The sequence below is a fragment of the Narcine bancroftii genome, chromosome 13 (assembly GCF_036971445.1).
Source record: "Narcine bancroftii isolate sNarBan1 chromosome 13, sNarBan1.hap1, whole genome shotgun sequence".
Taxonomy (NCBI): Eukaryota; Metazoa; Chordata; class Chondrichthyes; order Torpediniformes; family Narcinidae; genus Narcine; species Narcine bancroftii.
In genome coordinates this window covers 14,355,661-14,367,959 of record NC_091481.1, presented here as the reverse complement: position 1 = coordinate 14,367,959, position 12,299 = coordinate 14,355,661, and the positions used below count along the sequence as shown (strand labels likewise).

Genomic DNA, 12,299 nt, shown 5'->3' with positions numbered 1-12,299 from the left:
TGACTTTTCAACCAAATTTCCCCCCCCCCCCCCCTTTCCCGCAATGAGCCGCTCCACTCCCACGAGCCGTCCGGACACTCGGCTCGCTGATGTGCACCAGCCCCCCGAACCTCCTCTCCTTCCCCCCACCGCCGCCGCCAATGCACAACACCGATCCCGTGGCGAACAATGCCCTCCTCCTTTCAATGAAAGCCGGCGGCCAGTGGGTGAATCAAGATCGCGCGCATGCGCGGTCCGGAGGGGACATCGCGCGGGAGAAACGAAAAATGGCGGCGAGCTGGAAGCAGCAAATTTAACGGAACCGCTGCTGCAAAACGGGGAGAAGAGAGAGAGAGAAAAAAAAAGTTCTCTGTAGTGAGTATGAATCTCGAGCGTTGTATTTCTTTTATCCTTCAGCGAATGGCTGAGCTTTTCTGTTGCACTCATTTCCCTGAATTGGAGCTGCTGATCCTTTCCCTCTCTCTTGGTTTGTGCGTCTGACTCTGGTCTGCTTCTCCCCTTCCCCGTGTTTTGCCCGACTTTTCTGTTGATCTTTTAACTTTATTCATGTCTTTTTTTCTGCCTGTGATTTGCTGTCTATCCCTATGTCCTCTGTAAGTTATTTTAGTTTGTTTTTACTTGATGTCTTATCTTTCGTCCTGAGTGCAAGTTCTCCATCCACATTGTTTTTAACCTACGGAGGTGAGTGAAGCTATGGTTTTTATTTTGTACTTTTTTTGTTTTAATTTTTTTTTCAATACACTTATATTTACTTTTTGACGCTGTTTACCACAGTTATTGGACATGTATAGGAGCCTACTGAAGTATAAATTGGGTATTCGTTGGGATTTCTTTATATTGGAGATTGCCTAGAATGTCAAGGCCTTTTCACGTACATGGTGGAAATGTTAATTTCAGATCAATAAATATTTTTCATTGGAACTATTATTTTTTTAACAACATATCAAAAAAAGCTATGATTCATATTTAAGCCACATTCAGATTTATATCGAGTACATACATGGATGGATGCAGAGACATGATCGCAAGGTAGTGAACAGCAAGGTACCTGAACATACATGACGTCACGTACAATCCCAAGATTCTTTTTCCTGCAGTGAGAGAGGAAAAAAGGAAATATAAACAAACAGACTGTGCAGTGCAGAGATTAAAAAGTCAATAAAGTGAAAAAGTAGAAGATCTTAAATTGGTCATTGGTTTGTTGTTGAGGAGTCTAATGGTGGAGGGGAAGCAGCTGTCTTAAACCTGGTGGTGCGAATTAGATGGCACTTTCCTGATGAATATTTCCTGATGGTAGCAGCGAGAACAGAGAGTGTGTGATGTGGATGTTTAATGATTGCTGCTGCTCTCCAATGGCAGCGTTCCCTGTAGATGTTCTTAATGGTGAGGAGGATTTTGACTGTGATGTCCTGAGCTATGTCTACTACCTTTTGCAGGGCTTTACACTAAGGGGTATTAGTGTCCTCATACCAGACCGTGTTGCAGCCAGTCAGCATACGTTCCACCATATACAGAAATTTATCAGGGTTTCCTAAGTCATACCAAACTTCTGAGGAAATTGAGGCATTGACATGCTTTCTTCACGATGCTATTGGTGTGTTAGGTCCAGTAAAGATCTTCCAAGATAGTGACTTCCAAGAACTTAAATTTGCTCACCCTCTCCACAAAGGAAGTAGTGATGGAGAAACTAATGGGACTAAAGCCAGACAAATCACCTGGTCCTGATGATATGCATCCAAGGGTTCTGAAGGAAATGGCAGAAGTTATAGTTGATGCATTGGTGGTCATAGACCAAAATTCCTTGGATTCTGGGCAGGTCCCGGCAGACTGGAAGACAGCAAATGTCATGCCACTTTTTAAGAAGGGATGTAGGTAGAAGACTGGAAATTATCGGCCAATTAGGTTGACGTCTGTAGTTGGAAAAATGCTTGAAGCCGTCATTAAAGATGAAATAGTGAAACTTTTGGAACGTAAGGGTTCAATCAGGCAGAAGCAGCATGGTTTTAGAAAGGGAAGATCTTGTTTGACAAACTTGTTAGGATACTTTGAGGTTAGAGGGGAACAGGTTGATGTTGTATATTTGGATTTCCAGAAAGCATTTGATAAGGTGCTGCACAAGCGACTTATCAGTAAGTTACAGGAAAGTGGAGTCCAGGCAAGTATATTGGCATGGATCGAAAATTGGTTGTCTGACAGGAGGCAGAGAGTTGGGATAAGTGGGAGTTTTTCAGGTTGGCAGAGAGTGGTAAGTGGGGTGCCGCAGGGGTTGGTGCTAGGCCCACAACTGTTCATTTACATTGATGACTTGGAGGAGGGGACAAAATGTGGTGTAGCCAAGTTTGTGGAAGACACCAAATTGAGTGGAAGAGCAAATTGTAATGAGGATGTGGAGAGTCTGCAGAGGGATATAGTTAATCTGGATGAGTGGGCAAAGGTCTGGCAGATGGAGTACAATGTTAGTAAGTGTGAGGTTATCCACTTTGGCAAGTAAAATAAAAGAGCTGAATATTATTTAAATGGTGAAAAACTACAGCATGCTGTTCTGCAGAGGGACTTGGGTGTGCATGTGCATGAATCGCAAAAAGTTAAGTTGCAGGTGCAGCAGGTTATTAAGAAGGCAAATGGAATGTTGGCCTTCATCGCTAGAGGAATTAATTCAGGAGTAGGGAGGTAATATTGCAACTGTATAAGGTACTGGTGAGACCACACCTGGAGTACTGTGTCCAGTTCTGGTCTCCATATTTGAGGAAGGATATACTGGCTTTGGAGACGTTCCAGAGGAGGTTTACTAGGTTGATCCCTGGAATGAGGGGATTGACTTATGATGAAAGATTAAATCGTCTAGGATTGTATTCGCTCAAGTCCAGAAGAATGAGAGGAGATCTTATAGAAACATATAGGATTATGAAGGGTAAGGATAGGATAGATGTAGGAAGGTTTTTTGAGCTGGCCGGGGAAACTAAAACGAGAAGACACAGTCTCAAGATTCGGGGGGAGTAGATTTAGGATAGAGATGAGGAAAAATAGTTTTTACCAGAGAGTAGTGAATGTTTGGAATTCTCTAACCAGGGAAGTGGTTGAGGCTGCTTCATTAAACATATTTAAAATTCAGTTAGATAAATTTTTACATGATAGAGGAATTAGGGGATAGTCATAAATTAGATCAGCCATGATTGTATTGAATGGCAGAGCAGGCTTGATGGGCCATTTTTGGCCTACTCCTGTTCCTACTTCCTATGTTCTGTTCCCAATTACCCCTTCTTTCTGATGCTTTACCCCTTTTCTCTGAATTCTCTATTTCTCCATAGATGCCCTGTGAGTTAGAGATCTATGGGATTTTGTTCTTGAGTGCAAGATGGAAGATGTTGAGTCTCGATTCGCGCATCTTCTTCAGCCGATCAGAGAGCTGACAAAAAACTGGGAGATTGATGTGGCAGCTCAACTGGGAGAGTATTTGGAAGAGGTGGGTTCTTCAATATTGCGGAAGGCTTCTTATTCTGCAACAAGGTTTATCTGTCATTCTTCATCTCCAATGCCAAAATTTCTTCAGCCTGTTTTCTTTTGCTTCCTTTTGTGTTCCACCTATTTGATTATCATAAAATTACTAACACAATATTCCAAAATGACCCAGTAATTCTTTACTTTTTGAATAGATGCAAGACATTTCTGCATTGGATAGTATTTATTCGAGGTACTGCATATGGTTAGTCTGCTGTTTCCAATTTCATCTTAATATCTATAAATCTGTCTATAGATTTGAACGATCATTAGACTGTTTAAAAGAGATAGAGATGTGCCTTTGTTCTTTAAAATTTTATTCAGCCAACAATTTTTTGCATATTAGTCACTTTTATGAGACAGCGAATAAGCACCTTGTTGATACCAAGCAAGCTTCTGTATACTGTATATACAAATTGCAGCCTTTGCACTAAAAGGTGGAGGAAACAAATGTATAGGATGTTTGATGAGTTGCCAATCACTTTAGCTGCTTTGTCCTGGATGGTGCAAAGCTTCTTGAATTGTTGGCATTCTTTCAACAACTTTCATCATGAAGTGGAAAGTAGAAAATGAAAAGGCTTTTAGGTGTTAAGGAGGCAAGTCAGACTTGGTTAAGTTTCATTTTGTGTAGTGTCTTTTTTTTTCAGGTTGAGAATTTGCAGCAAATCTGAATCCCTAACTATACTTGTCTCATTCTTGGGCAAACTGCAAATTTATGCTGCATATTGGCTGTTGTCAAAATCATCCAGATCTATTTTCCATAAAATGTGTAAATAGGATCATCCAGTTCCAATGTATACTTTGTGGAGCAGAATCCTTTTACATATCTTGGTTTCAACCCTTCTCTTTTAGCAATTCCCAACTCGATTTCCAGATTCTTTTTGATACAGTCGTATTATGTAACTGTATTATGTAACTTTCAGGTCAATATCTTTATCCCCATTTACTCTGTCTCTCAGTTGGACCAAATCTGCATTTCCTTTGATGATGGTAAAACAACAATGAATTTTGCAGAGGCTGCACTGCTGATCCAGGGCTCTGCATGTATTTACAGCAGGAAGGTGAGTTCATCCCAGCCTCATGCACTATAAAATGCACCAATTGGGTTGGGAAGAGGGGTGGGGGATAGACTGCAATTGGAAAAATGTACATCAGAATGAAACCAGCTTTCTTTCTTTGGAACTTACATGAATGTGCACAAGATATACATGAAATGGAAGTCTTGGGCAGACTTGGTAGGGTGTGCAGGATAGAGATTGATAGAAAATGGTCAGCAGTGTGCAGGTCGAGACTGGTAGATATATTTGGGGAGCTATGTTTGAGGAAGTTCATTCCATGTTCATTTTTGGTCCAAGTAGAGAAATGTGCTGAATGAAGGGAAGAACTCAAAGGTGGAAGGTGGAAATTTATCTGATTGCTGCTGAGGAATTCTTTGAGTTGCTGTTGGCTTGTTTGCTTGGATTGACAATGCTGCATAGAATATGAGAATTTTTTTTCCTTTTCCACAGGTGGAATATCTTTATTCTTTGGTGTACCAAGCATTGGACCTCATCTCCAACAAAAAGTAGTCCTTTTAATAACTACTGTAACTAGTACTGGCCATTAGATTAATGTATTCAGGAAAGCTGTATTGATTTCTGTAAATTTGGGTTCTCTTCTGGAGGATATATTGTAGATTAATATTGCTTTATACAGTGATAAATATGATATCCAGCAGAAATGAGTATTTCTATACAAGAACATTATATAGACACAATTGCAGCGTCTAGGATTGCATTGTTCTTGTTTTTTTATTGCAGGCACGCAAGCTATTTGGTGGATTTATTCTATCCTGGAGCTGATCTCCTTTCACATGCCCATTAACCCGATCCCTAATCCACCCAATTTCTACACTAGCAATTTACAAGTGCCAGTTCACTTTGCACATTTTTAGAATGTGAGAGGACGTGAAAGCATCCTGGGGCAACCCATGAGGTCAAAGGAAGAAAATACAAACTGAACACATGGGATTGAGGAGGGGTGGCTGGAACTGAGATGCAGCCACTCTGCAGTGTTCCACTGCTGAAATGTGCAACAAATACAGTAAAATCCCTGGTATATTCAACCTATGGGGATTGGTAGATCCCAGATGAGTAAATTTTCTGGTGGCTTGAGACTTTCTCTTACAATGCCTAAATAATGAATAGTGAGAATAAACCATTTACAAGGTTTAAAGAAAAAATACTACGCAGTCCTTGAGCAAACTTCACTTGCACGAATATATAAACCTTAAGCATTTTACTTTATTTTCAGTCGCATTCTTTGAAAAAATGTAACTCTTGCTGCATCTACTGATTCCTTCCCCCTGACACAGAGCCGCCCTAAAGATGAACAATAACTTCATAATTAAATCCTCCCCCTCCCCTTTCAAGTTTACAGATAAAGCCTAATGTATATACTTAATAATGTACAAATAAAGCAGGGATAAGGAGCCATTTTAAGAGTCACCCCAACAGCAAAGAGACATCAACTAGCTCCTCATCCTGGGCAATGCCATTTTATTCAAGTAGCTGGTTCGAGAAAAGCATGACTAAGGCACTCTGCTGGCTGAATATTTCACCAAAGGTGCATGTGTTACTTCAGAGACCATTTACTTTTACAAATTTAAACTTATGTTTAAATTTTAGTTTATTCTTATTCATCACATTTATTTATTTCCCTCTTGATGGTTTTGCCGTTTGCTTGAGGTTGCACGTTGGTTGAATTCCAGATAACAAGGGTTTTACTACATTAGTTCCTGCAAAAACATTAATACCAATAGTCTGGTATTATATAAATTGAAGTGATTGAAGGACATATTGTGAATTCTTGCATCCAGTAGTGGACCAATATGCCTGCTAGTGGCCTTTGTGATGGGACTCTTAATCCCTTAATGTACTTATGGCAGAGGAAGATTGTAAAATTGTTAATTGCTTGATAATTTTTGTAAATAGGGATGATATTTTGGTGATATTTTGACTAGAGAATCTGCTTGAAATATTTTGCCCTTGTTCTTTCAGGCGGAATCAAAAGGCATCATCGATTGGGGAGAATGGTACAGATAATGATCTATCCTTGGATAATCAGAAGAGAGAATGGGAAGTAAGAAATTTTGAATCTGGATCATTGTTTATTAAAATTTATTGTTTGTGAAAGTCTGAATCAAAACAAAATAAAATCCTGCATTTACACATTTTCAATTGGGAACATCCAAGTGAGATGATTGTTGTACAGCGGCTTTTCATGCAACTGAAATCATTTCAGTTCTGAATACTAACCTAAGAATTCTGTAATTACAAAGGAAATGTGTAAACTGAACCTGAAATCGTGGGAATAGTGTTCTGAGGTCAAAATGTACAAAAATTGTTCTTGGGAATTGGTTAAAAAATTAGATTGTAAATTTAATTGGTCTGCAAGAATGTACTGAGTTATAGTTCTGTGTCATCCAGTCTGTGTCTGTAACTCAGCACAATGATAGCTATTTCCCTGATGTGACGTAGAACTATACTTGGCATTGAAGAGTTGGGCATTTGTGATCTTTTGTCAGTAACTGAAAATATCCTTCTTTTCTAGTTTTTATCTCTTGATGACATTGAGTGTCCAACAACAAACAAAATTGATATGCGGAAGGATGCCAGTTTTCCTGTACGTAATCCTTATTTGTGATTATTTAAGCTCTAAATAATGCAGTTAGATATTTTGACATAATTGGTCATTCCTCATGTGACCACCGTCTTTTGCCACGCCCCAGATCACTACCCAGCAATCTTGCTTCACCATTTTATTGATGGGAGAGTGGTCTAGAAGCTAGACCAGACTAGGTGGAGGAGAAGGAGAATGCATGAAAATTGTGTGTGTGTCTTTCTGTATATACATGGAGAGAGAATATACAAGTTGAGGCAAGGTAAAGAGATCTAAAGCCATAGTAGGAAGGATAATATCCATCTGCTATAGATGGAGTGGTGGATTTTGCTTCCGTAATTGATAGAACCATAGATCATTATAGCACAGAAAATAGGCCTTTGGCTTCTTTTAGTCTGTGCCGAACAATCATTCTGCCAAGTACCATTGACCTCCAGTCCATAGCCTTCCATACCTCTCCCATCCATGTATCTGTCCAAATTTTTCTTAAATTTTACAATTGAACCCACATTCCCCACTTCAGCTTGCATCTTGTTCCATGTTTCCATCTCTGTGTGAAGAAGTTTCCCTTAAGCATTTCTCCTTTCATCCTTAACCCATGTCCTCTGGATTGCATCTCACCTTGCCTCAGTGGGAAAAGCCAACTTGCCTTTACCTATACCCCCTCATAATTTTATATACCTCTATCAAATCTACCCTCATCCTTCCCCTCTACAGGAAATAAAAACATAATTTGTTTAACTTTTCCCTGTTACTCAGTTCCCGAAGTCCTAGTAAATCTTCTCTTCACTCTTTCAGTATTAGTGATATTTTTTCTGTAGTTAGGTGACCAAAACTGCACGCAATACTCCAAATTTCGCCTCACCAATGTCTTATACCATAACATCCCAACTCCTATACTCAATACAATAACAGTCCTAAAATCTGGGCTGCTTGGGAATTGGGTCAGTCTGGGTTTTTGGGTAGTACTTTTAAAATTGAAATTTAAGGAGAATAAAGAAGGGATGGACAGGTAAATTTTGAAAGTTTATTAACAAAACATGTTTTCATATAAAATGCAAAGTCCATAATAAACAAATAAATACTTATTTGTTCATTTCAGTGACTTCTTTACATCTGTGACTCTGACGCCTGCATATGCGCCCACACGCGCACGCTAAATTTTAAAAGTTTGAGAGTGTTTGAGAAGTCCAGATACTGGGTGCTCTGGATTTCTGGTATCCATATTTTTGGACTTTTACTGTACTTTTTTTTTATATAAAGGCTGGTATGCCAGAAGCTCTCTTTACAACCAGTCTACCTGTGATGCCACTTTCAGGGAATTGTGTCTGTATTCCTAGATCGCTCTGTTCTATTGCACTCTTCAGTACCCTACCATTTACCGTGTATGTACTACCTTCCAAAATGCAATACCTCACACTTGTCTGCATTAAATTCCACCTGCCATTTTTCCAACTGGTCCAAATCCCTCTACAATCTTTGAAATCCTTCACTGTCCACAATGCCTGTGTTCTTAGTGTCATCTACTAACTTTCTGATCCAATTTACCACATTATCATCCAGATCGTTGATATAGATGACGAAGTGAACAGCAATGGTCCCAGCACTAGTGACTGGCCTCCAGTCTGAGAAGCAATCATCCACCACTATTCTCCAGCTTCTCCCATCCAGCCTTTGTCGAATCCAGTTTACTTCTTCACCGTGAATACTGTGCGTCTGAACCTTCCTGAATAACCTCTGTGGCTAAGTAATCTCGAAAAACTTTTAAGATTGGTTAAACACAACCTACCACTTACAAAGCCATGTTGACTATCCCTAATCAGTCCCTGGCTATCCAAATAATTGTATATCCGATCTCTGAACACCTTCCAATAATTTACCTACTACTGATGTTAGGTTCACTGGCCTATAATTTCGAGGGTTACCTTTGGAGCCTTTTTTAAACAACAGAACATCGTGAGCTATCCTCCAGCATCACACTTGTGGCTGAGGACATTTTAAATATTTCTGGCAAAGCCCCTGCAATTTCTACACGAGCCTCCCTCAAGTTCAGAGGGAATATTTTGTCAGGCCTGGGGATTTATCCTCATTTGCTTTAAGACAGGAAGCAGCTCCTCTTTAATCTCTATAGGTTCCAAGACCTCACTGCTTGTTTTCCTTACTTCCCACAACTCTGCCAGCTGCCTGCGTGAATACTGATTGAAAAAATTTTTTTTAAATACATAGCCAACCACTCTGATCTTCAAGGGGACCAATTTTGTCCCTTACTATCCTTTTGCACTTAATATACTTGTAGAAGCCCTTAGGATTTTCCTTCACATTGTCTCCAAAGCAACCTTGAGTCTTCTAACCTTCCTGATTTTTTTCTTCTTGCATTTTTTTATGCTCCTCAATTACCTAATTTGCTCCATGTTACCTATACCTGCTATACACCTCTCTCTTCCAAACCAGATCCACAATTTCCCTGAAAACCAAGATCCCTTTGCCTGATAACTTTGCCTTTCATCCAGACAGGAACATGCAAAACTTGTACTCTCAAAAATTCATCTTTGAAGGTCTTCCTCTTACCTAACACATCCTTGTCAGAAAACAACTTATCCCAATCCATGCATACTAGATTCTTTCCAATTTCCTCAAAATTGACCTTTCCCCAATTTAGAATCTCATCCTGAGGCCCAGTCCTGCCCTTCTCCTTGAAAGCAATGGCATTATGATCAGTGGACCCAAAATGTTCCCCTACACATCCTTCTGTCTTCTGTCCTGTCTCATTTCCTAATTGGAGATCCAGTATTGCATTCTCTCTAGATGAGTACCGATATTGATTTTGAAAACTTTCTTGAACGCATTTGACAAACTCCAAGCCATCCATTCCTTTTATAGTATGGGAGTCCCAGTCAATGTATGGAAAGTTAAAGTCTATTATCACTACCTTATGTTTCCTGAAGCAGTCTGCTATCTCTGTACAGAATTGCTCCTCCAATTCTTGGGTGGTCGATAATACAACCCCATGATTGTTGTCATACCTTTTCTGTTCCTCAGCTCCACCCATATAGCCTCAGTAGACTAGCCCTCTGGTCTATCCTGCCTGAGCACAGCTGTGATATTTTCCCTGACGAGGAACGCCACTCGTCCCCCACCACATACTATCGCATCTGCAACAGAAGTCCAGAACACTGAGATTCCCCTCCTGCAACTGTTTCACTAATGGCCACAACGTCATAATTCCACATTCCAATCCGTGCTCTAAGCTCGTCTGCCTTACCTACAATACTCCTTACATTGAAATAGATGCACCTGATAAAATTTCCACTATGTACAACCCATTGACTTCTAATGTTAAATGCAATTTTCACATAATCTTCTCCTCCCACCCCACGCCTACCTGCTCTGGCATTCTGGTTCCCATTTCCCTGTAAATCTAGTTTAAACACCCCCCCCCCCTTCCCTCTTCCCCCCCCAACCCCCCCAACTATAGCAGCACTAACAAACCTTTTCACAAGGATATTAGTCGCCCTCCAGTTCAGATGCAAACCCTCTCATTGGAACAAGTCCCACCTTCCCTGGAAAAGAGCCCAATCATAAGCCTGAAACCCTCTCTCCTACACCATGTCTTTAGTCACGTATTAAGCTGCATTATTCTGTTAAAAAACCTCATTAGCACATGGCGAGGGTAACAATCCTGAGATCACAACCTAGCCCCTAACTCTCTGAATTCTCCTTGCAGAACCTCTTCTCCCTTCCTACCCACGTCATTGGTCCTTGTGTAGACCAAGATATCTGGCTGCTCACCCTCCCTCCTGAGAATGCCGTTAATTTGATCTGAGATATCTCTGACCCTGGCACCAAGGAAGTAACATACATCTAGGATACTCTATCTCTTCCATAGAACCTCTTATCTGTCCACCTTCTTAGCCACAGGACCACAGACTACCGGAGACCTGATTGCTTGTAGGGTTTCTTTCTTCCCCACCCACCACCGCCCCCCACAAAACAGTATCCAAAATGATATACTTGTTTTTGAAGGGTGCCCTGAACTGACTGCCTATTCCTTTTCCCTCTCCTCTGACTGTTACCCAGCAACTTTCCCCCTTGCCTCCTAGATGCAGAGGATAAAGAATTACAGATATCCTGCTTGGGAACAATGCATTACCACATGAAGTTGGGGTTCCACATGATCTACACAAGATGGGTGGGGGTTTTAGAAGTGCAGATGTAAAACAAAGTGCCTTTGCATGGGATGTGAAGCTATTATGTATGGTCAGATGGCATGGAACTTGTAATAAAACAACTTACAGTACATGTGGAAGAAGTAAAATTGGTAGCTGATCTGGCAACCACTGGTAGGTTGATGATTATATTGTGATTATCTACTGTTTGCCCATTGTATAAAAATAAGAATAACTGGTAAACTACAAATAGTTAAGTGTTACAAGTACATTTGAGCCCTTTGAGTAAGATTTCTGACCTCTAAATGTTTAGAAGCAGAAACATCACTGAATTTTGTAGCAGTTGATAAGATGCTGGGCTTGAACTTCAGGTCTGACTGCCATTTGCTTCTGGATGCTGCAGGTTGTGAACGTTGTTCCACTAACACCATTGGCACTGATACCGCCAGAAGAATTAGAAAAAAAGAACAACCCACTCTTCAGGTATGAAATGTCCTGCCAAAAACTGAGTTCTAAGCACATTGTTTAACATATTTTGCTCCTCTTGCATGTTGCGCTCACTTTGTGACATCTTGCTCACTCCCTCCTTCCCTCATTTGTTTGCTTTCTTCCTTCTCTTGCTCTCTTCTCTCCCAGCTAAGATATTCTGACAGCTTCCGTTGCTTATGGATCACACTTGCCATTACAATAAATTGATTGTCAAGGAAAATAGAGATGCTGAGTTTGTTCAGCACAGAAATGCTTCTGAGACTGTTGAATAGGGTTAGGGACGCTTTACAACTAATCCATATTGAAGTTTGCTTAATTAACCAGCACTGACTCGTCACATGAGTGGAGTCTTTTCTAAATTCAGAATCTTTTCACATTGAACTCTTCAGGAGAGATGTTTTACCAGGGAGTTCTGAATGATGAATTCCAAAAGTAGAAGCTAGTGCCACCTTGTGATAAATGTGATATCGAGCTGGATGGAGTAGA

At 40.4% G+C, this 12,299-nt stretch overlaps 1 protein-coding gene across 3 annotated transcripts in view; it reads left to right on the top strand.

The window, feature by feature from the left end:
• Positions 1–68: 68 nt before the first annotated feature.
• ncaph2 (non-SMC condensin II complex, subunit H2) overlaps positions 69–12,299 on the top strand; it is a 45,297-nt gene continuing 33,066 nt past the window's right edge. For all 3 annotated transcript variants that reach the window (XR_011347899.1, XR_011347900.1, XM_069908070.1), the window contains exons 1-7: positions 69–354; positions 3,309–3,463; positions 4,458–4,559; positions 5,007–5,062; positions 6,537–6,618; positions 7,090–7,161; positions 11,728–11,807. Coding sequence is in view for 1 of the 3 variants with exons in the window: in XM_069908070.1 (XP_069764171.1) it covers positions 3,356–3,463; positions 4,458–4,559; positions 5,007–5,062; positions 6,537–6,618; positions 7,090–7,161; positions 11,728–11,807 (500 nt within the window). In the remaining 2 variants the exon portion in view is untranslated. The remainder of the gene's footprint in view (positions 355–3,308; positions 3,464–4,457; positions 4,560–5,006; positions 5,063–6,536; positions 6,619–7,089; positions 7,162–11,727; positions 11,808–12,299) is intronic.